The sequence below is a fragment of the Sciurus carolinensis genome, chromosome 11 (genome assembly GCF_902686445.1).
Source record: "Sciurus carolinensis chromosome 11, mSciCar1.2, whole genome shotgun sequence".
Lineage (NCBI taxonomy): Eukaryota > Metazoa > Chordata > Mammalia > Rodentia > Sciuridae > Sciurus > Sciurus carolinensis.
In genome coordinates this window covers 7738276-7761689 of record NC_062223.1, presented here as the reverse complement: position 1 = coordinate 7761689, position 23414 = coordinate 7738276, and the positions used below count along the sequence as shown (strand labels likewise).

The window sequence follows — 23414 nt, the reverse complement described above, 5'->3', positions numbered from 1 at the left end:
AATGGGCCCTGGGCCCACCCGAGGAGCGCTGGGGACCCCACAGGGCACACAGGTGGGTCTGGGGCCCTGGGTGCCCGGCGAGACCCCATGGGCGCTTCAGTCTGGGTTCTGCATTGCAAGTCTCATGTTGCCACATGGTGGCGATGGAGGAACCAAGGACGTAACGGGTGGCCGAGTAACAGAAGGTGGTTCCACACTGAAAGGGCCACCACCACACCAGAGGAGGAGGAAGCTCAGGTGCTGCGCAGGCGTGGCCCGTCCACAGGACCACCGGGAAGGACCGGAGCCGCCGGCTGGGAGGGACGGCAGGCAGGGCAGGGGTGGTCAGGGCAGCCACCCGACCCAGGTGGGCTCAGACGGTGGGCACAGGGCAGATGCGACAGCAAGAGTCACCCCAGTGTGACAGCAGGAGGGACCCTGGTCTGACACTAAGTGATCCTGTTATGACAGCAAGAGTGACGCTGATGTGACGCTGACTGCTGTGACACTGAGTGACTCTGGTGTGACAGGAGGGACCCTGGAGTGGATGGGACGGTCACGCATCCACTGGGTCAGGGGTCCCAGGGGCACCTGGCCCTGCTGGGTGCTGGTTGAGGGGAGGCCGCTGGGTCTGGAGGGAGGACACATGTGGGAACCTTTGTCTCTTCCTCTCAAGTTCACTGTGAACCTAAAGCAGCTTTAAAAAGACTATTTAAATTTTTTTTGCAGTGAATGAAAAGGGACCTGGGCAGCTCCCAAGCCCCAGGGGCTGCCAGAGGTCCCACCTTGCACGGTCCTCAGGCCACCTCAGGGCTTCTGGACTTCACTATGGCCCTGGTTCCTCCCTGGACAGGAGGCTCTTTCCAACCCCGAAATGCCTTTCCAGAGGACTCGGCGGCTGAGCCATGTCTAGACATCTCCAAGGGGAACTAAAGTTGTTTTTGAAAATGACAAGTTAGTCATTTAGGACATTTCAACTCCGGATTTTGGTTGTTTTTATTCTTTGTTGCCAACAGTTTATAGACACCCAGTTAAACCTGAGCTGGAATTCACCAAATAGCTTCAAATGCAAGAGAAACCCTTCGGCGGCAGCCCTGGGCCCCTGGAGTGGGGAGCACGGGGGGCCGGCGGGAGCTCAGCCCTGGGTTCCGCTCGCCTCCCACCCGGGTGACGGCCCCGCACCCTCCAACTTACTTCTTCTGGGATGTCCCACTGCAGCCTGGTGGGGCAGGGGATGCTGGGGTTGGTGTCCCCTTTACAGTGCCCGTCCTCCGCGTACCCCAGCTGATAGCAGTCGGTGGACATGACGTACTGCGCAAAGCAAGAAGTCATTAGGTCTGGGGACACCCGGCGTCGGTTTCTCCTACCCGCTCGGCACAGAGCACCCCAGGGCCGGAACATGGGGCCTGCAGCGCCTTGTGCAGTGAACACCCGCCGGGTCCCCAGTAAGGCTGGTCCTGGGACTACTGCGGAGGACTCCATCCCGTTGGGTGCCAGCGGCAAGCTCCAGGCTGGCTGTGGACGGGGTCGCCATGACTCCCTCCCAGGGTCCGACTGACCACACAGCTCGCAGCTCCCGACTCAGGGCAACACAGCCCGAGCTGACCCAGGACAGGCAGGAAGGGGTGCAGAGCTCTGCGCCCTCCCTGGGTGCTCCCCACGGCTGCCGCCCAGGAGCCCCTGAGCCCTGTCCTTCTGGGATTTTGCCAGTGACCAACTTGGCCTCCAGTCCCTCGCCCCTCCCAGGAGGCTAGGCGGGGGCCAGAAGCCCAGCGCCCTAATCCTGCCCTGGTCTCTGCTGTGGCCAGCCCGCCCGAAGCCACCGAGGGCTGCCAGCCTCCACTAACTCACCAGCACAGCAGGAAACGTGCCCTGGAGGTGCGAGGCTTTCAGGAGCTGCGCCAGGAGGCAGGGAGACCCGACACGCCTCGACCACCTCGGATCACAGGCTGCAGCGCCCCTCGAGCGGCCTGGCCTCCAAGGGAACAAGCCTTCCTTCCCAGAGCCAGCGTCCAGGTGGACGCTCGCCACGCTCTTACTGAGCGCTCAGTGCACGCAAGGTGCATCCTCTCCCTAGACTGGAGGCCAGGAAGTGGTCAAGGTCAACAGCTCGCTCAAGGTCACACAGGCCAAGAGCCAAGGCCGAGCCACTCATGCCTAGTTGTCAGCCTGGGCCCCACGGGGCCTCTGGTGTCACTGTCCCCTCCACCACTGACACCCAGCCTGTGGGTGGTGACAGTCACACCCACGTGTGCACAGGAGAAAACAGCCTGGGGAGCAGCTGTGTCCTCCACGCCCAGCTCCTCTGAGCCACCGCCAGACGCAGGCCCGCGTCTCAGGTCAACTCCCCAGCGAGCAGACTAGGCTGGCACCTCCTCTGGATGCACTAGGCACCCACACGGCCTGCCCAGCATGGCAGCCATGCCCGCCCTTCCTCAAGGAGCGAAGCACGCACATAACCCAGCAGTGACTTGCTCGGGCACACACTCAGCCAGATGAAGTGTGTTCCCAGCAGCACTGCTCATAAGAGTGCTGCACACACACAGCCACGTGCCCTCCCACAGCTGGGAGTCATGGAGACCCCGCCCACAGGTGACACAAGAGGTATCCGGCTGCACTGCGGAATACTATGCAGCCACGAAGAGGAACAGAACACCAGAATATGCTGTGACCTGAATGGCTATACACAGAGGGCCCATGCTGTGTGATTCCATCTCTACCAAATGTGCAGAATGGGAACATCACCAAGACAGAGAGCAATCAGGGGTTGTTGGGGGTCAGGGAGAGAGGGGTGAAGAGTCTTTGGGGGATGATAACAATGCCCAGAATTCAACCACCTGGTGAATATTCCAGAAACCACTGATCTGTAAACTTTAAAAGGGTGGGTTTTTAAATTTCTATATATAAATTTAAGAATAACAAAAAGTGGGCTGGAGTTGTGACTCAGTGGTAGAGCACTTGCTTATTAGCACACGTGAGGTACTAGGTTCAATCCTCAGCACCATGTAAAAACAAATAGAATAAAGGTGTTGTGTCCATAAAAAAAATAAATAAATAACATAAAGTGCCAGGCACAGTGGCCACACCTGTAATCCCAGTGACCTGGAGGCCGAGGAAGAAGGATCGCAAGTTCAAAGCTAGCAACTCTAGAATATTTAAAAATGACTGTGGCTGTGGCTCAGTGGTCAAGCACCCCTGGCTTCAGTCCCTGGGACCTAATGCTAATGATAAAGGGTTTTCTTTTTTAAAGACTCCTGTGCTCAGGGGCTCACATTCCAGGGTGAAGGTGCACCGGGTGAGGTGGCAGCCCGGGGAGGGACGGGAGCCACCTGTGTGCGTGCTGGGGCTCCCGCAGCCAGAGGAGCCCAGGAACACCTTGCTCTGCCCCAGCTGGGCTCACCTGGGCTCCCACGCCGTCCACCACCCGCCAGGAGGAACGCCCCAGGAGCAAAGAGGAGGCAGCTGCACCAGCCCCGCCTCTGACGGCCCCACATCCCGGCCAGCCCTGCCTGAAGGCAGCACCGGCCTTCGGGCGAGAGCCCAGGTGCCTGGCCGCTCTGCGGCCAGTAACAGCTAAACGCCGCTTCCAATCGGCCGCCCTGGCCTACGACCTTCCTTGATCGTGTTTAGAATACCTAGGAAAACCCACCTGACCTGTAAAGACCCTGCAGGCTTCTGCCCTTGGCCCACCAGCCCCGCGCGCACCAGGCTGCCAAACTGCTCTCGGCAGCGCCTGCTCCCCTGGGGCCCTGGAGCCGGATGCGGCGGGCCGCACCGGGAACGCAGGGCAGAGATCTGGACTGAGCGCTGCCGCTGCGTCCGGGTGCTCTGGTCTCTGCTGTGTGTCAGCCGACGGGCCCTGGGCTTCAGTGTGAAGCGCCCTGGCTGCTTTCTACCATGTGTCAATGTCCACGCACGGGCCGCACAGTGTGGAAAAGCCTGGAACGCCTCACTTTTCCCGTGCGGAACACCAGCCACGGGGCAGCTGCTGGGATTCGCCAAGACCCCAACCAGAAGGCAGCTGACAGGCAAAGGAAAGCCGGCCAGATGGTCCTGATCAGCGAGGGCGAGGTCAAGGGGGAGGGTGGCCTGAGGCCGAGGGAGCCCTCCCCGCAGCGGGATGGGGCAGCGCTGCAGAGGCCCAAGAGACAGAGCGTGCACTCGGGCGAGTCAGCTGCACAGGACGAACCCGGCAGACACGGGGAACAGCCTGAAGCCCTCCTCACGGACGTGAAGACAGAAGGACAGGGCCGCGCGGCCTCCCGGGGGTCCCAAGCCCACCACGGCCAAAGATAGGAAACTCATCCTGTGGGCGTTCGGCCAGTTTCAGATTCCAAGGCACCTCGGATTTCAGACTTTCGAGTCAGGGACGCTTCACCAGGAAGGTCTATGCAGATCTTCCAAAATCTGGAAAACTAACCCTGAAACGCTGCCTCAAGCCCCTGGGTAGAGGATGCTCGCCCCTCAGCACGAGGGCGCCTTCGAGTCTGCCAGGCACTGCAGGGGAGGCCCAGGAGCCGGCCTCCGGTCCTGCGGCTGTGACTCCGCCCAGGCTGGGCCGCGAGGTCACTCGTCTCCACTGTTCATCACAGAAGTGGGGATAAAAGAGATCGCAGAGACAGCTTCTGTACTCCACGGGAACCTCGAAGGGGCTTCTACTCTAAAAATCGCCCAGCCTCATGAAAACAAGCCAGCACAGCCCTCCCCCCGCCCGGCCCGGGGGTCGGCAGCTTGAGGGCAGCAAAACCTCCACTGGATTTCTCACGCCAAACAGGAAACAGCCGGAACAGTTCAGAGTGACCAACTCTAGGAAGCCCTGTGTTCTAGATTGTCCTTTTCTTTTTTGGTGCTGGGGATGGAGCCCAGGGCCTCTTGCGTGCTCAGCACACGCTGCGCCACTGAGCTGTGCCCGGCCCACACTACTTTTAAATACTGTACCAGGGGAAAGGACGACAGGGGTCTGGTGGTTTTAAAATGACCTGATCATTTTAAGAATGAAAATGCTATTTTTCAATAAAAGGCAAACTGCCTTTTTGGGGGGGTGGGAACCCAGGGTCACTTAACTACTGAGCCACATCCCCAGCCCTTTTCATTTATTTTTTCATTTTGAGACAGGGTCTCCCTTAGTTGCTGAGGCTGGCTTTGAACTTGAGATCCTCCCGCCTCAGCCTCCTGGGTCACTGAGATGACAGGCAGGTGTGCTGGCCCAAACTGCCTTTTCACAAACCGAAACTTTAAGACACTTGCTTTTGTTTTGCCTAAAACTAGGAAAATCCAGGAAAACTTCATCCGCCACTATCTCAGGACAAGCCTCGCTGCGGTTCTGCCCAGGTGGCTGCGCGGGAGCCCACGGCCACTGCCGCCTCGCCCGGCTCAGGGCTCCTGCTACAGGAGCGGACGGAGGACAACGCTGGAGGGCAGGGGTGGCTCCCGCCCGCGTGGGCCCCATGCTCACCTCCCACAGGTGGCCCGTGCTCACCTCCCATAGGAGGCCCAGTGCTCACTTCCCACAGGTGGCCCAGTGCTCACCTCCCACAGGTGGCCCACGATGGTGCGGCCCGTGCTCACCTCCCACAGGTGGCCCTGCTCACCTCCCACAGGTGGCCCAGTGCTCACTTCCCACAGGTGGCCCAGTGCTCACCTCCCATAGGAGGCCCAGTGCTCACCTCCCACAGGTGGCCCACGATGGTGCGGCCCGTGCTCACCTCCCACAGGTGGCCCTGCTCACCTCCCACAGGCGGCCCGTGCTCACCTCCCACAGGTGGCCCTGCTCACCTCCCACAGGTGGCCCACGATGGGCGCGTCGGCCCAGGAGTGCTCGGCGTTGATGCCCATCTTCCCGTTCCTGAAGACGATGAACGTGATGGACTTGTCGAACCACCTGCGGGACACGACCGTGATCACGGACTGGCGTCCAAGTGACAGCGGCGACCCAGAACTCACGGCTGCGTCCTTCCGGATGGCCAACACCCCTCTGGCAGCTCCCACGTCTGTCCCAGGAGGACTGAGTCTCCAGGTGGAGGACACATGAGCAGGGGTGTTCTGGAGGCCAGAGCAGGCCACCTGGGAGATGCTGTCCCCACTGGTATGTCCTCCTCAGTCACCCTGGATGGCCCTCACTTCATGGCAAAGGGACAGAGGCCCCAGGAGGGCGGCAGCCTTGCCCTGTGGGGTGAGGCGGCAGTGGCTATGGGCTCCTGCGGTCTGCAGTCTGCGGGACGAGCTGCCCGGAGCCCTGCCTCACCCAGGGTCTGTACCCATGGGTGCCTGTGTGGCCCCGGAGTGGGACCAAGCCCCCGTGGCTCTGCACTGTCCAGTGGTCTGCGGTCTGCAGATCAGGCCAAGGCCGCCTCCTAGGTCCACCCACGTCCTGTGCTGTCTGCCGCCTTCTGTCCCGGGTTGGGTAAGGGGTGGCCACTACACCTCACTAGCATCCCGGGTAAAGGCAGTGGGCCCTGCAGAGGGACCTGGGGTCTGCCTGGCTTGGCCGTGCGCTCACCGAGGGTGGCGGGAAGCAGACTGCGCTCTGTGCTGCTGCTCAGGAGGACCCCAGGATGGGCGCTCGGCCACGAGGACGCCACTTCCCAGGCACGGGGCCCTGGTCTTTGGGAGGGAAGGGCAGTACCTGTCGAAGCACTGGCCGTGCAGAAGGGACTTGGCGTAGCTGTCCATGGACGCCTCGGGGTCCTCCGGCCTGTACCCCTGTTCGGTTTCGTCCAGCGTCACGAAGAACGCCGCTTTCTCCACGGCATCCAGAGACTGCTTGTTTTTCCCATGTCTGAAATAGGCCTGGCGGCACTTGGCCCAGGGAACCCTGCGGTGACAAGGAACTACAGTTGGGCACGGCCGCGCCTGCCGGCTTGCTGACGGGACGCCTGGAGTGACGGTGGCCTGTCACAGCGCTCGGTTTGCGTCTGTCACCGCCTGCTGTGTCACCCCCTTGCTGCGAGAATTCGCTCTCTCCCCACATCTGGTCCAGAACAGGACACGCAGCCTGGCCTGTGACCCTTATTCAGTGGACAGAACAGACGGCCAGATGCAGACTGGGCCTGTGGGCGCAGCTGGCAGGGCGGGCACACCCAGAGCCTCGCGTGCAGCAGGGAGCACACCCACGCCCGAGGCCGCCCGACCCCGCCGCCCTCCCTGGGAAGCATCCAAAGTAAATTCCGGAAGCAGGAGACCCCACTGAGTCCAGCTGCGCCCTTGGCCACCAGCTGGGAGCGGGACCTGCCACACGGGACGGTGCGGAGCCACGGGGGCTTGGTCCTGCTCAGGGGCCTCGCCGGCACCCACGGGTGCAGACCCTGGGTGAGGAAGGGCCAGACACACCCAGGAGCGGGGCCACGCACCTGTCGGCCGCGGTGAGCGCGGCCAGCTTGGCCTCCCCTGGCTGCGGCTCGGACGGGTCGTCCAGGATCCTCTGCATCTGCTGCTCCAGCTCCCGGGGCTTCAGCAGCCGCCCGCTGTGGTAGAGCCAGACCTTGAAGTAGCGCCCACGGTGGTAAACCACGATGTGCTTGCTGTCCTTGAGGTGCTGGATGGTGTCTGGGCAGAACGTGGCAGGGTCAGGCGGCAGGCGCGGCAGGGTCGGGCGCAGGCGCGGCAGGGTCGGGCGCAGGCGCGGCAGGGTCAGGCGGCAGGCGAGGCAGGGTTGGGGCAGCAGGGTTGGGGCAGCAGGGTTGGGGCGGCAGGCGTGGCACCCCGACTCTGCCAGCGGCCTGCGAGGCCTGGCCCAGGCTCTCCTTTCGGTGACGGAGTCCGGGTGGAGGCCTCCACAGGCCCCGTGCAGGGGACACCCAGAGCCCGGCGGCGGCCACCTTCCAGGCCCAGCGCCCCCACGGGGTGTGGCTCTGCAGACTCCTCGACCCTCTGCAGCCCTGGGCCTCTCATCTATAAACGGAGCTAACGTCCTCCTGCACCAGCAGGGCTGTCCGCAGCGTCCAAACAGAGAAGCCATTGCCATTATCGCTAACAGGCAACTCAACGCGCCCTGGGAGAGGCAGGGGGGCCTGCCGTCCCACAAGACCAGTGTGTCATCGTTCTGTGACTGCATCAGGCCTTCTCAGGTCCCTCCGGGGACACAGCCCGCGGGAGCAGCCCCACGGCTGCCGGAGAGGACGGCGGGACAAGCTCTAGGACAGGTGGCAAACCTTGCCTAGGACGCAGCCATGGCTGGCACCACCCAGGAAGGGACACCCAAGGAGCCGTCCGCAGAGGCCCAACACACCCCTTCCCGCGTGATCTTGCCTTAGAGGTTTTTGGCACATTGGGGACAGGGAAGCTCCCTTAACTGGCCAAAGTGTTTCTACCAGCTACACAGAGCCAACCCCTCGGAAGAGAGAAGACCAGGACCGCGGTCCCGGCTACCGTCCAGCGCTCCACCCGAGACCCGTAGGGGCAGTAAGGCACCAAGACAAGTCAGAGATCAGGGGAGGGGACTGAAGAGCTGCCTCTGCAGCTACCGGCAGCCACAAAGAAACCCAAGAACCCTCAGACCAGCTGTGCAAAGGTCCACGGCTTGGCCAGGTGTGAGGCCATCTAGGGAAGCAGGACACTTGGCCATCGGCCAGATCCCAGCTCCGGGGTCTTGGCGCCGGCGGCGGGAGACTGCTTCTTTAAAGAGACGATTAAGGTAAAAATGAGGCCACTAGAGTGACCCTAAGCAATTGGAGGGGCGTCCTCGGAAGAAGAAGAGACCGGGACACAGACGCACTGAGGGCCACGTGAGGACGCAGGGAGGAGCCGCCGTCTGCAGCCATGGAGGGGCCTCAGGAGGAATCAGCCTGCGGCACCGGGACCCCACACCACAGCCCCTGAGGATGAATCTGTGCAGTTTACGCCGCCACATCTGTGGTATTTGTTATGGCAGCGCCACAACACCAGCGGACAGTAGGCAGCGACTTGAAAATATACTTGAACAGAAAAACGAGGGGCGACTCCAACAACCATGTGCAGGAGCCCACGGGAGAAAGCACAGGTTCATCGCAGCCACTGTTCAGACCCAGACGCACAGAGAACGGAACAGGACAGCGGCAGGCAGGCAGAGGTGGCAAGGGGCGACTCTCTGTGACCCCCCCGTCCACCTTCAAAGGCAATTCCAGCAAGACGACCGTGTGGAGCTGACCGGCCAATCCCCGCTCGCAGGCAGGTGCACTGCCCAACTTAAACAGGGCAGTAGGGGACAAATAACCAAGGCAAGGAGGAAGAAAAGAAAGGCTGGGACTAGAAAAGAGCCAAGCGTCAGCCCCGCAGGCCCGAGCAGACCCCAGTGCGAGGTGCTGTCACTCCCGGGGGGGCTGCCCGAGGCTGTCCCCGCCAAAACCAAGTCAAAGCCACACCTGACGCCAAATGGGAGAATCGGTTCCAGGCAACCTAAAGATCCAAAAATACACGGCCAAAGTTAAATGCTTTTAAAGAAAGAAGGAAGGAGTTCCTTAAACAGACTCAGAGGCCCACAGCAGAGGCTGAAAATGGTGATGTCAGGCAAGTTCTGATACTGATGTGCGTCATTATTAAAGACTGAGACCCGGGGCTCTGAAGGAAGTAAGAGGTGGACCAGGGACTGGATGGTGGACCAGCTGCCCTGAGTGGCTGCACGATGTGCAAAGACCTCCCGCTCGGCACAAAGAGAGGCATGCCACCACAAGACACAGGGACAAAGATGACCCGTGGGCCGGGCACGGGGGGAACGCATGCCACCCCAGAAACCTGGTAGCCGAGGGAGTCAGTTCAAGGCCAGCCTCTTAGCAAGACCTGCTCAAAACAGATAAAAGGTGTGGCAGTCTGGGGGGTAGCTTAGTGATACAGTACCCCTGGGTTCAATCCTGGCACCACGTGCCCGCACATACGTGTGCACACACACACACCAGTGGACGAAACCCGACTGACCAGTCAACACTAACCCAGCTGCTCGCTTGCCTAGTGAGCCTGGTGTTGGCCAAAGTTGAAGGACTGAAGGACCTAAGCCTGCTGGGGCATGTTGGCAAATCACCGGGAGGGTAGTTTGTCAATGCCAATGAAACTGAGAACACCCTCCGTCCAACCCCGCAGGTCCCTTCCCTGGGACCCTCCCTGCAGAATGGTCAAGACACACAGGGAAGGCCCGCCCTCCACGCAGCACAGTCAGGATGGAAAAGAGGAACGTGAGAAATCTGCTCATGTGCTGGGTTGTTCTGACACTCTAAGACAAAGGACCCCAAAAACGTCCAGGACGCAGGGCCGGGATGTAGCTCAGGGTAGGGCCACCCAGCAGGCAGGCGGCCCTGGGCTGGCTCCCCACACCGGAAAACCCCAAAATGTCAACAATGAGTGCTTTATCGTCTTTCTAAATTTTGCTGAAAATCCCATTGTACACATAAAAAGCTACTGAATGAAAAAAAAAAAAAAAAACCAACCAACCAACCCAGAAAGAAAGAGCTTTAAGTTAAGCTTAAAGAGTGTGCCTTGGTATCAGAGCTGGTTGGCCCCAGACCCCTGCTGACACCAACATCCACGAAGCTCCATCCCTTTGCACAAAACCTCTGCACATCTCCCGGGGACTGCCCATCACCCCAGGAGCGCTCTGGAAGTGGGTCAGCTTTGTTATAAGGAACCCAAGGACCCCAGCAGCAGCGCAGAGCAAGCCTGGGCGCCAAGGCTCACACACGCCCGCCAGGAAGAGGTTCATGCAGGAGGACGGACCACCAGGGGCTCAGGGTCCCGCTTACCAGGCCTGCATGTACCCCCGTGCCTGCTCGGCCCTGGGGAAGTGAGTCTCACCGACAGCACAGCGTGAGCCTGGCAGCCCGGGGGGTTCAGCTGGTGGTGCCCACTGTCCCTCCCTGTCACTCTCAAGGTGTCCTGACTTGGACAGCAGATTTGGTGGCTACCCAGCGCAGGGTGCCTGAGGAATCCCGAGGGAGACCAAGCAATGGTGCTTGATAGGAAGGCCCTTGGTCAAAGAGAAACCAGAACCCAGAAACAGCCCCTGTGCCCAGGCCTCACAGGGACAGGGAAGCCCCACAGGGAACCGGGGAGCCCAAGCCCATCAGCTGGGCCCTTCTGCTCTTCCTGCGTCCCCTCATCCCGAGCCCGCAGTGGAAACTTCTGTTCCCGAAGGCAGCCGGCGGAGCCCCACTCACCTGTCTCCTCCCCGGGGATCCGGGAAGTATTGAACAACCGCTCCCACTGAGCAGAGCAGAGGGGGATCGTGGAGCCCAGGAGGCGGATCTGAAACCAAAGCAACTTTCAAACACAAGCAAAAATCCACAGAAGGTTTTGAAGGAGTGAGTTTAGACCACACATGTGAATGCTGCCTGTTCTCTGCGCCCACTGCTGGGTTCACCCAGGGCTTTCCAGTTGTCCCGGGAGTGGTTCACAGGGGCAGGGTGGCTGCACAGGCCAAGGCACAATTTCCCGCAGCTATTTCCAAAATAACACGTCCAAACCCCTCACGTTCACACTGACGCTGAAGCCAAAGGGACATCTAGGGAGAAACACCACGTCTCCCTGGAGTGGCTCTCCGCGGTATTAAACCCCTTCAAAAGCAAACCCGGCAAAGCAGAGGACCGAAGCACAGGAGACCCACCCACTCAGGACACAGAGGAAACCTCCGCGCGCTGACGCCGGAGGGTGAGGAAAACCAGGCTGCAGCAAGAGCGCAGATCTCACTGCTGCGTGACGGAAGCCCGGCTAACGGCACACTGACCAGGACAGAGTGCAGGTCAGGGTCACCTGCAAGGGAGGGTCAGGAAGGAGTTGGTGACGAATGGACTTGCTAGCCTGACTGTGGGGATGGTTTCAGGGGACAAGGGACTTACCAAACCGTGCCCTTGAAACGTGTGACATGCATGACCCCTCAAGAGAGCTGCTTTAAGGAGACTTTTATTTTTTTACTTTTATTGTTTGGTACTGGGGATTGAACCCAGTGGTGCTTTACCATTGAGCCACATCCCAGATCATTAAAAAAAATTTTTTTGTAGTTGTAGATGGACAGAGTGCCTTTATTTTATTTTTATGTGATGCTAAGGGTCGAACCCAGCGCCTCACACGTGCTAGGCAAGCGCTCTACCACTGAGCCACAACCCTGGCCCCCCAGTTCATTTCTTATAATCATTTTTGTGATCATTTTTATTTTGAGACAGGGCCTCACTAAGTTGCTGGGTCTGGCCTTGAACTTGTGATCCTCCTGTCTCAGTCTCCCTAGCTGCTGGGATTACAGGTGTGTGCTATAGCGCTGGCCCTAGCTCTTTTTGAAATTTTATTTTGAGACAGGGTCTTGCTAAGCTGCTGAGGGTCTCTCCGAGTCGAGAGGCTACCTCACCCATGCCGCTCTGCACCGAGCGGCACCCAGTCTTTTTTTTTACATTTTGAGACAGGGTCTCAGTAAGTTGCCCAGGCTGACCTGCAACTTGCGATCCTCCTGCCTCAGCCTCCTGAGTTGCTGGGATCACAGACATGTGCTCCTGTGCCCGCTAAGGGGAGTCTTTAAAAGGCAGTCTGTCTGCATACCGGCTTGATCTCCTCCCGGTCCAGCTTGCGGCGGTAAAGCAGGATGGCGTGGATGGTGTTGCCCGCCCTCGCTGCCTGGATGTGACTCGGGGTGACGTACAGCATCTCCTGGAAGAGAGGGGGCGTGACAGCAGACAGGAAGTCACGGGACAGAGGCCAGACGGCTCTGCCTGCGGCCTGCAGGCGCTTATCGCGCCCGCTGCGCACGTGGTGATCTCATCGTCCACTCCTGGCCTGTCCTACTTTGTAAATGCCGTGAGAACACCAGTCCCTGGGCGTTCCCGGGCTAGCAAAAGATGACATTACTTTGCTCCTAACGTCCCCATGGAATGCACAGGAAGGAAAGCGGAGACAAAGTTGACTTAACCAAAGAGCAACTAGACAACTGGGCAGTTTTCTGAATGAGAAGTAACCAGAGGTAGAGCAATCATCGTAGAGAGCTGTGCCCACGGATAGGTTGTCAGCTGCTCCTCCAGGAGCCTGCCTTCCACAAACGGGAGAAAGGCTTGAGGGCCACAGGCTGAGCCTTCCGGAAGGGTCTAAGTACAGAGCGGGTCCTGGTGATGCAGGAAAGCACCTGTCTGCGGGAGACAAATGCGGACGAGAGCACTGGGTGCTCCGCTGACAGGCCTTCTCTCACTCTGAGACAGTTTCACACAGAAAAGAAGAGAAAGGACTTTTTTTTAAAAAAAAAATATGTTTTTAGTTGGCAATGGATCTTTGTTTTATTTATTTATTGGTATGTGGTGCGAGAATCGAACCCAGTGCCTCCACGTGCCGGGCAAGTGCTCTGCCACGGAGCCGCAACCCCAGGCCTCAGAAAGGAAACGTTTTAAAAGAAACAAGTGAGAAGAAAAAGCAAATGATAGAAAGAAAGAAAAGGGGGGAATAAAGGAAGTGAAGCACAGGAAGGGAGGGAAGAACCTGGCTAGCCAGTGGCTGGGAAGGGCCCAGGACAACCATTCACGTGTCAAAAGACAAAGGCTGAGGTGGGACGCACAGCCCCCGGTCCCCCCACAGAAGAGGGCACAGCTCAGCACCTGGTGCAAACTCTCAGCCAAGCTGCTGTGATGACCGGGGCTGCAGGCAGGGAGGGACACGGGCCCAGAGGGCCAGTGTGGCAGAAGCCACGGGGCTGAGTCACACAACAGCAGCACAGGTACGGGCTGGGGAGGTCCTGCTTGCCGGGAGCCTATATTTGCAATCCAAATTTCTCTGCAGTAGCTCAGCACCCTTGAGCACCCACACAGAAGAGGATGCTCACGTGGTGCTGGGCCCACAGGTGTGGAAAGCAGGCCTGGCTTCCCGGGAGGTGAGGCCTCGCAGGGGGAGCAGGCCCGACGAGGCGCCTCTGCAGGACAGCCCAGGTGCAGCGGCCAGGGGACTCACCATGGCGTAGTAGTTGCTGTTCACCATCAGCGGTCCCCGTCCTCGCAGGTAGATGTACTCCTCCCACCAGTCGCTCACCTAGCAGAGGCAAGCGAGGGACAAGCTGAGCAGGAGCCACGAGGCTGGGGAAGCCCACGCTGCTGGCTGGCAGACTTCCGAGTCTCCCGGGGCCACTCCCGAGCAGGGCAGCTCTAGACAGAGGGATGGCAAGCCAGCGGGAACCACAGCATCTCAAGGTGAGACCCAGCCAGGAGGCAGAGTGCCTCTTTTTCTCAGAAGGTGAAACACTAAGTGACAACTGCCTGCTGACAGTAGCCAACCCTGTCCACACGGAGGCCCAGCCTCCATCCCAGCACCAAGAACACAGACCCCAAACTGCCTGCAGGCTGCGTCTCTCTTCCCGGGTCTCCCTGAACAAGCCCGTCTCGCAGAGGCACACACCCGTACCCCAGCAGCTCGGGAGGCTGGGGAGAAGGATCCCAAGTACAAGGCCAGCCTGGGCAGCTTAGCGAGGCCCTGTCTCAAAATCAAAAGGTCTTGGGCTGGCGCCCAGTCTGGGTTCCATCCCTGGTTCTGAGTAAAACCACTAACCCGGTACTGGCCAGTACTGGACCAGGGGTCTGCGTGACTGCCTTGTTCTCCTTGTTCTCCAGTATTAACGTCCCACGTCACCCCAGGAGCTCCTCCCACCACCCACAGAGGCTGTCCACTCACGACCTCGTGCACAGGGACGACCATTCCACCCCTGTGCTGAAGCGCAGGTGCGAGGTGCAGCGTGGACGTGGAGCCTGAACACAGCAGGCGGCCGCCAGAGCCCCCGGCACTGCCCACCCAGCCATGACACTTGACCAGCACCATCCCCTGGTTCCATCGGGGTCACTTTTGACACCTCCTCTTGCATATGACTGGCCCTCAAAGCCTGGACTGCCCCCTGGCTTCACCTCTGGCCTCCCCGCCCACTGGAAGCTCAGCGGGCCCTGGTGCAGACTGTGCCCAGACGCCTCGATGGAGCAGACGCGAAGGAGACAGGAGCCAGGCGGGACCCAGGGGCCCTCAACACTGTGCTGTCGACCACTGGCCGCATCCCCACCCTGACCAGAGGGCAGCTAGGAGATGCTCCATGTGTCAAAAGGAAGCATGTCAGCAGGAGGAACGGCTCACGATGACCGCGACCACATGGGATGCCAGCGTCCCTCCTCGAGGGCCACCTGCTCTCAGGCCAAACCATCACCCACCTGCACGTGGGTCCCTGGCTGACCTGCTGGTACACAGTGATTTCGACTCTGTTATCCCTGTCCCCTAAATCAGTATTTTCATATGGAATAATTTCATCAAGTTAATGTTAAGTCGTCGGGCGTGGCAGCCACACCTGTAATCCCAGCAGCTCAGGAGGCTATAGCAGGAGGATGAGGGTTCAAGGCCAGCCTCAGCAACTTAGCGAGGCCCTATGCAACTCAGTGAGACCCTGTCTCTAGATAAACTGTAAAAAGGGCTGGGGATGTGGCTCAGTGGTTAAGCACCCCTGGGGTTCAATCCCTGTTTTTTAAAAAAAAAAAAAAAGAAAGAAAAGGAAGGTTGTGTATATACTTACATAATTTGTGGCCCACCAGGATTTTAACTTCAAATACCACTGTAATTTTGGTCCAAGGTTGACAGCAAAATCTTGGGCAAGTACTGTCATCCGCTGGAAGTCTGCTTCCTTCATGAGAGGCCTCACCGATTCCAGATACTGGGGTTAGTGAAAAAACATCAGCCAGTTAAACACGGTCATCTAGGCCTAGGCTTCCTCATCTGTGCCTTACAGAAGTTACCCTGTATTCAGAGGATTGTTAAATCTTCCCCGAGTAGGTCTTAACCAGTCCCCAGTAGTTAATTCGCTCCAGTGGTAAAGGACGCTGTGGGTTAATAATAATTAAACACCTAAAACTTTTTCATCCTTCAATGGCTTGAGAGGCGCCCCGATTCCCGTATCACTGCTGGTTCACCAGAGTAGATTCTACAGTCAAGGTCACCGCTTGGTGAGCGGAGAGCTCAGGAGTGCCCCTCGTCCACTACTTCCCCGTAATCGAGGTCTGTCTTCACCTACACTTCAATGACCTGGGGTGGAGCACGGGACATGGCAGAGCTGCACTGAGAACAGCGCGGCGCCGGGCACGGTCTCCACCCCGCGCCCAGGCCAGGCTCCGGGGTCAGGGCCTCCGTGCGCAGACTCCTGGCGGGCGGGAGCAGGGCAGGCTTTCCCTGGGGGCCCGCGAGGGCTCCGCCCGGTAGCTGGTGCGGAGCTCCGGCAGGTGAGGCACGCTGACACCCCACTTCCCCACGCCTCGCTGTGGCAGAAGCAGCTCTGGGGCGCGTTGAAGGGCAGGGCCTGCCCCCCAGCTCACTCTGGAGGCTTATTCCAAGCAAAACGTGCTGCAGTAGACAGCGCTCACGCTGTGCGCATGCAGAAGCAGAACGGCAGGCGACTCGGGCAGCCCGGGGCCGGTGACCGCCGGCCGGGCAGCGCCCTCGCGCCCCCGCCGCGGTGTGCTGGGTGGGGTGGGGACGCCTCGGCCCCTCCACAGCAGAGGACTCGGGAGAGCAGAGATGGGAAGGAGCCTGCCAAGAGCAGGGACTAGGTCACTGAGCCAGTGTCCACACACTGACGCCCAGAAGTTTTCAGCTTAGGACAAGAACCCCAAGCCTCACACAAGCTGGTCAGCGTTCAAGCTGGTGCAGCCGACTCTGTCTGGGGGTCCCCTGGACACAGACCTTCCCTCCAGCAGCAGAGGACACCATTCTACTCCTGGACATAACCCCAGGCAAGTGGCAACAGGAAAACAGAAGCTTGTCCATGGACATTCACAGCGGCCTTATTTACCAGAGCTGAACGGTGGTGACCGCTCAAACATCCATCAACGGAGGGTGAGCTGCAGTCTACACACAAAGGAACACTATTCAGCCACAAGAAGGGACACACTACAGATGGACCCCAAAGTCACCGTGCTTGGGCTGGGGCGGCTCAGGGGCAGAGCACTTGCCAAGCATGCGCAAGGTCATGGGTTCTATCTCCAGCAACACAAAAAGAAAAGAGTTATGGTGCTCAGGGAGCTGAGCCGGACCTAAGAGGTCACCTACCGTAAGGCTGCATTCACGTGCAATGTCCTGGCCAGGCAAATCCAGAGAGAAAGTAGGACAGAGGCCACCAGGGCAGAGGGGGAACAGGACTTAGTGCTTCACGGTTGGTGACTGCTTGTCTGAGACCACGAGAAAGTTGTGACCACAGAGGGCAGTGAACATGCCCAACGCCACCAGACCTCCATGGGAGGACGGGGAGACAGTAAGCCTTACGTCTCACTTCACACATGTGCACACCTAACACACGTATGCCACGTGTAAAAGGGCAGCACGGTACTCCAAACCACCGCACTGTACACGCAAGTAAATCATCTCTCAGCAAAGCTGCTGAAAAGAACAGTCTCCTAGTAGTTTCTCAACTTTTCTAAAACACTGAGACGCGACGACCCGGCAGAGAAAATGGCAAGGACCCTGCAGGGCACAGGGCTGAGAGCCAACTGAGCAGGTGATGCAACCTGACTCAGGACCAGACGAGGCCTGAAACCCGCCACCCGGCCGGACACCTACCCTGCTGACCGTGTCTTCCACCGCTGGGACCGGCAGACGGGGCAGAGACGTCTGGAAGCTGTACAACATGGGTTTTCGGCCGGAAAAGATCTTGACCATGCTCTGAAGAAAAAGGTTACGTTTTCAGCGACAAGGCTACGGGGAAGACCCAGGCCAGCCCCCGATGGTGCACAACTGGCCAACGATTCGCCACGGTCTGCGGGGGCGCTTTTCCTCGAGGCCATTCTCTGCGCCTCTCCGTGCGGGCCGTGGCAAACACACACAGAAACCCAGAATAAACAGGCTGAACACGCCAAGGCCGACCGAGAGGCGCTGAGATGCCGTCCTGCGTCCTGCCTGGTCAGCCAGGGCCCAGCCCCACAGAGCTTCCGCATGCACGGCCCTTGGTGTGGGGCTGGCTCAGGCTCTGGGAACAGGGGGAGGTCAGCCCTGGCCTGGCCCTCGTGCCAACCCTAGGGGCAGCAATGCAGTCCCCTGGTCACTCAGGAGTGGAGGTAAAAACATCCCCCATGGGCCCTGGTGAATGACCTGGCCCTATTGGAGGGACTGGTCGCCTCAAGCCAACAGGAACAAAGGTGCCCCCAGGGCATGGGCGGTGGTGACTCCATCAGCCACAAGCACCACCCTGGGGCCCGTCTATCAGCCCAAAGTGACAAGCTGGGGGACATCAATCAGCCACAAGCGCCACCTTGGGGGCCGTCAACTGGCCACTCTACAGGACATCATCTGGCCACTCTGTCTGGGATATCGTCCCCGCCCGTCCAGGTGTTTGATTCTGCTTCTCTGGGAATCAGAGACGTGCAGGCAAAGAGCGTCCCCACATCGGCATGGGGCAAGTGGGGCCTGGTGGTACGTGGTGGACACCATGGTGACCCCTGGAGGCCCGGGCAGCAGGCCCGCCCACAGCATGGTCACCACGCGGTGAAGAACCAGAGCAGACAGAGCCGACCGTGGGGCAGAAGAGTGAGCCGCGGCCCACGGTGTTCCAAGTACACCAAGGAGACCAACCAAAGCTCCAGGGGACGAAGGACTGAAGAGACTCGCCATGGCCGCGTTCAAGGCCAGCGCTGAGGGGGCTTCGCACAACGTGGGCCAACAAGGGTCTGTCTCCTTACAAAGCGCCCAGCTCCAAAGACAAGGGTCCGCCTGAAGAGCCTGGTGACCACAGAGGACAGGTGCACGCAGGGACACTGGGGGCCGAGCCCCAAAAGGGGAGGCCTCCAGAGCCCAAAGGCGAGTCCCGCCGTGGACGGCTGATTTTCAGACACCCTGCACTCAGACAGACAGCGAGTCAAGTCGGGACAGACGCCTGGCAGCGGCCCGGCCTCCCACCTTCAGAGGCCGTCGGGCCTAGGGCCACAGCAAGCAGGGGACCGTGGGAAGCCAGGGGCACCCGGCAATCTGGCCAGACGGGTCAGCTGGGGAAACCACGAGTGCCCAGAAAGCTGTGCAGACCGGGCGGTGGCCCGAACCAAACCCGAGCACGTCCCCACGAGCCCGGGCAGAGCTCTCGAGGTCAGCCAGGCTGCCCTCTGGCCACAGGGATGTGGCGAGCAGCGCCAGGCTGGTGGCCCGGCACGCACGGGGGAAGCCCGGAGGCCTCCCTGAGGCGGGCGACGCGCCCTTACCATCCAGATCTTGGTGGCACGGCTCATCTTGCCGTGCTCCGCGAACATCCAGCCGTGGTAGGAGAGCAGCACCTTGAGGGAGTAGCGCATGGTGACAATGAGGGCCACCCAGAGGCCCGTGCCGAAGAGGACGCCGCTGACGACGTTCTTGGTCTGGCAGGACATGCAGGCGCTGGGGACACACCGGGCACAGATGCATGGGTGGGGCAGGGCTGGGTCAAGCCCCCGAGCCCTCCTCCTCGCCCCCAAGATGAACCACCCCGCCAGGAACTGAGTGCACCTGCACCCCAGCTACCGGAGAGGCCAAGGCGGGAGGACCACAGGGGCCCCGGATCCACGGCCCGCCCGGGCAACCCAGGGAGACACTGTCCCTTAAAACAAGGACCCTCCGAGGGGCTTTGGTGGGAGCCAAACAAACCAGGCTGATTTGTGCCACCTGGGTGTAGGGACGCCGCAGAGGAGTCACCGAGAGCAGCAGACTCCGGGGACCACACTCCAGCCGTGCACACAGCCACCAGGCCTCTCCTTCGGCTCCTGATCACTTTTTCCTACTCAAAGATTCCTTTGGATGTTGCCATTGCTCATAAGGAACTCAAATCGCTTGTCACAATGACGACCTGAGCTATTCAGTACCTAAAGAGCTTGTTTTGATCTAGACACGAATGTTTGTCGTGCATTCGAGTGACTGGATCACGTTCAATAATCATTTAAATAATGAGCTGAGAAACAAAAACGTGTCCTGTGTGAAGGGAGGGGGCACGCTTCACGGCAAAGACGCGGCCCGAATCACGCGATGGTGCCAAGGCGTGATGACTTACGTCGAGATACGCCACCTGCAAACTGTGCGCATCACGTGACCACGAGACTTGAGATGATCAAAAACAAAATCACAGATCACAAAAAGAAAAAATTTAGATGAGGGCTGGGGAGACAGCTCAGCTGGTAGAGTGCTTGCCTCACAAGCACAAGGCTCTGAGTTCCATCCCCAGTACCAAAAAAAAAAAAAAAAAAATTTAGATGAAATACAACAATTTTGTGGTTTTTAGTTTTAGTCATTTTAGAAACTGCAAAATATTGAAAAAAAAAAAGCATGCTTCAGCCACATCAAGTTCATAGCAGCTCAATTCACAATAGCTAGATTGTGGAACTAACCTAGAAGCCCTTCAATTGACAAATGGATAAAGAAACTGTGGTATATATACACAATGGAATATTACTCAGCCATAAAGAATACTAAAATTACGGCATTTGCTGGTAAATGGATGAAGCTGGAAAATATCATGCTAAGTGAAATAGGCCAAGCCCAAAAAACCAAAGGCCGAATGTTTTCTCTGATAAGTATATGACAATATATAACAATGGGGGGGTTACAGGGGAGAAGAGAAGAATGAAGGAACTTTGGAGGGTGTAGAGGAAAAAGGGATGGGAGGGGGTGGGAATGGAAAAACAGTAGAATGAAACAGACAGTATTATTCTACGTATATCTATGATTACATGAATGGTGTGAATCTACATTGTGTACAACCATAGAAACTAAAAGCTGTACCCCATTTGTGTACAATGAATCAAAATATGTCTGTAAAAATAAAAAAAAATTTTAATAAAAAAAAGCGTGCTTCAAATGATTTAGACAACTCATACGTAACCTAAATATTTCCAGTATTTGAAACCATCAATTTAATAGTGTAATCAACAGTGACCCAGAAACAAACTGTCTTCAAAGGAAAACAGTTTTTTGCTTTGAAACTTGTGTTTTTCATGCCTGTAATCCCAACGACTCGGAGAGGCTGAGGCAGGAGCATCTCCAAGTTCAAGGGCAGCCTCAGGAACTTAGCAAGGCCCTCAGCAATTTATGGAGATCCTGTCTCAAAATAAAAAATAAAAAGGGCTGGGGGTGAGGCTCAGTGGTAAAGTGCCTCTGGGTTCCCAAAACAAAACAAAACAAAACAAAAAACAACACAAAACACTTGTATTTTTCTATAAGTTGTCAAATCCATTGTTCAACTGTAGTCTCTACTTGAAAACTACACAATCTTTTCTGATAACCTGATCTATAAGCAAAACTAGATGTAAGAATTTAAGAAGTTATCTTAGGATAATTTACATTTTAGATTTCTAAGTATTACCTTGCTGTTTTAGTGGCTCAGTTCACAAAAGTCAAAACAGTATTTTAGCATAAGTCAATAAATGACATGCTCAGGATTTTTTTTTTTTTCTTTTAATACTAGGGATTGATCCTGGGGGTGCTTAACCATTGAGTTACATTCCTGTCATTTTTTTTTATTTCTTGAGACAGGGTCTCCCTAAATTGCTGAGGCTGGCTTCAAACTTGCAATCCTCCTGCCTCAGCCTCCTGGGTCACTGGGATTACAGGTGTGCACCACTGCACTCAGTAATATGCTCAGAATTTTTGTCTACATACACTGATGTACTTGGATGGCAAAAGCTTTCCTTTAAAGAACATGCTCCTCGTGAGGCTGCAAAGGATGGAGAAGCACAGAGACGACACCCACAACGTACACAGAACTGCACTTTGAAAGAAGCAACCTGGGCAGCGTGTGCGGCCCCGTGGTCGGGCTCCTACCTAGCAAGCATGAGGCCCTGGGTTCGATCCCCAGCACTGCCAAGAAAGTAATAGCAGTAGCCTGGGGACACTGGAGCTCCCCTCCAGGAGAGTTCCAGAACAGTGCTGGAGGCTGGAAGATGCTGACCCTCAGCCTGGCCTTTCTAAATCTGGACCAGGGATGACCCAGTTCACCAAAATAGGCTCAGAGGGGCCAAGAAACAAATCTTATAACGACCCAGATTACAAAAGCCTTTAAAGAGCTGACAGATTCTAAACAGAATCCAGGTCTGAGCGTCGCCCAAGAGAGCAAGTGTCTAACCCCGGGGCAGCGTGAAAGGACAAGGGTCAGGCCCAACGTGTGGAGGCCAGCTGTCCACGGGCCACGGCCCCGGCTGGAAGGAAGACAGGAGGAGGGCTGGCCGCGGTGACCAGGTCTGCACCTGCTTTTCTGATGACAAAGATGACTGCGGGTCCTGCCACGGCTTCCCAGTCCCTTGGCAGATGAGGAAGCTGGTCAGGTCCAGGCCAGGCGTGTGTCCACCAAAGGACTGGGAAGGCATGAGCCAGCCCCCGGCCGCCTGCTCACTTCCGAGTGTCCTGCGTAGGGAGCAGGGCGTGGCCAACCCCTGCACAGACCCCTCGGGAAAAAAAGCAGCAGCCCTGAGCCAGGAGCCGGGGCCCCACGGAGACCATCCTAGGGACAGCCACGCCGTCAGGCTAAACACACCAATGGCCCCTTTGTCATCGGAATCAAGTCAGCTGTTCGCTGAGACTGCCCGCCTGCAGCCCTGGTCATCCCTGCGACGGAGCCGGGGCTGGTGCACGCTAGGCAGGTCCAGGCGCAGGCCCAGCCCGAGTCGCCTAGCCAGCGTGCTGCCTGACTCCTGTCTGAGGGGACAACGGCCAGGCGGCGAGGCTAGGCACTTCCGCACACAGCTGCTGGCCCCGGGGCAGAGCGACAGCTCGTCGCAGGAACCAGCACTGCAGAGGGGACGGAACACCTGGCGCAGGCAGCCGGGGACCTTCCCGGACGCCGCAGGGCCTTCCAGCGCGAGGACGAGCCGCGCTCAGGGGCGAGGCTCCCGCCTGAGCATGCGGATGTCACGGAGGCAGAGGTGGCACTTGTCCGTCTCTTGGAGGCTCTGGGGGGAGGGCAAGGCGCCGAGGGGCCCCGGAGGAAGCAGAGGCCTCAGAACGAGGCAGAGCCGGGTCTGAATTCTGGGACCCCTGGGGCCTCCGTCTCGAGTGCTTCCTTGTGGGTGGAGGTCGCTGTAGCACAGGGACTGACCTGGAGACCCTACACGGGGTCGGGACCCTGTTGGGAACTGGGCATAAACACCAGAGGTGGCTGAGGAACGTGTGCAAGGGCTGGGCTGTTGCTGAGTGGTTAGCGCTTGCCTAGCACGCATGAAGCCCTGGCTCGGGGCCCCAGCACCACAGAAAGGAAAAGAAATGCGTGTGGAAAGCACCCACTGCGCTCTAGAAAACCCCACCACCCAGCACCACCCCAGGCACCAAGAGACTTTTTGAACAAAAACAGACTCAGGCCAAGCTGGGTCTTACCTCTTGGTGAGCGGAGCCTATTTTCAAGCTCCTAGAAAGGTCTATGACTCCAAGTACAGGGGTGACGGGGACTCCCCGGGGACCAATCCACTCCAAAGGGAGCTAACGGCCGAGGTGCCCAGGTGCCCCAAGCCAATCGATCCAGGAACCCAGAACCCGGGGCTGCGCTGACCCCA

The 23414-nt window shown here is 58.3% G+C and overlaps 1 protein-coding gene across 5 annotated transcripts in view; it reads right to left on the bottom strand.

Moving 5' to 3' along the window:
- Cpt1a (carnitine palmitoyltransferase 1A) overlaps positions 1-23414 on the bottom strand; it is a 52168-nt gene that overhangs the window by 10871 nt on the left and 17883 nt on the right. For all 5 annotated transcript variants that reach the window (XM_047517580.1, XM_047517581.1, XM_047517582.1 and 2 more), the window contains 10 exons: positions 19110-19281; positions 17482-17583; positions 15449-15586; positions 13858-13935; positions 12469-12576; positions 11100-11187; positions 7329-7524; positions 6605-6793; positions 5755-5860; positions 1174-1290 (listed from right to left, as the gene is read on the bottom strand). In XM_047517580.1, coding sequence (XP_047373536.1) covers positions 1174-1290; positions 5755-5860; positions 6605-6793; positions 7329-7524; positions 11100-11187; positions 12469-12576; positions 13858-13935; positions 15449-15586; positions 17482-17583; positions 19110-19281 — 1294 coding nt within the window. The remainder of the gene's footprint in view (positions 1-1173; positions 1291-5754; positions 5861-6604; positions 6794-7328; positions 7525-11099; positions 11188-12468; positions 12577-13857; positions 13936-15448; positions 15587-17481; positions 17584-19109; positions 19282-23414) is intronic.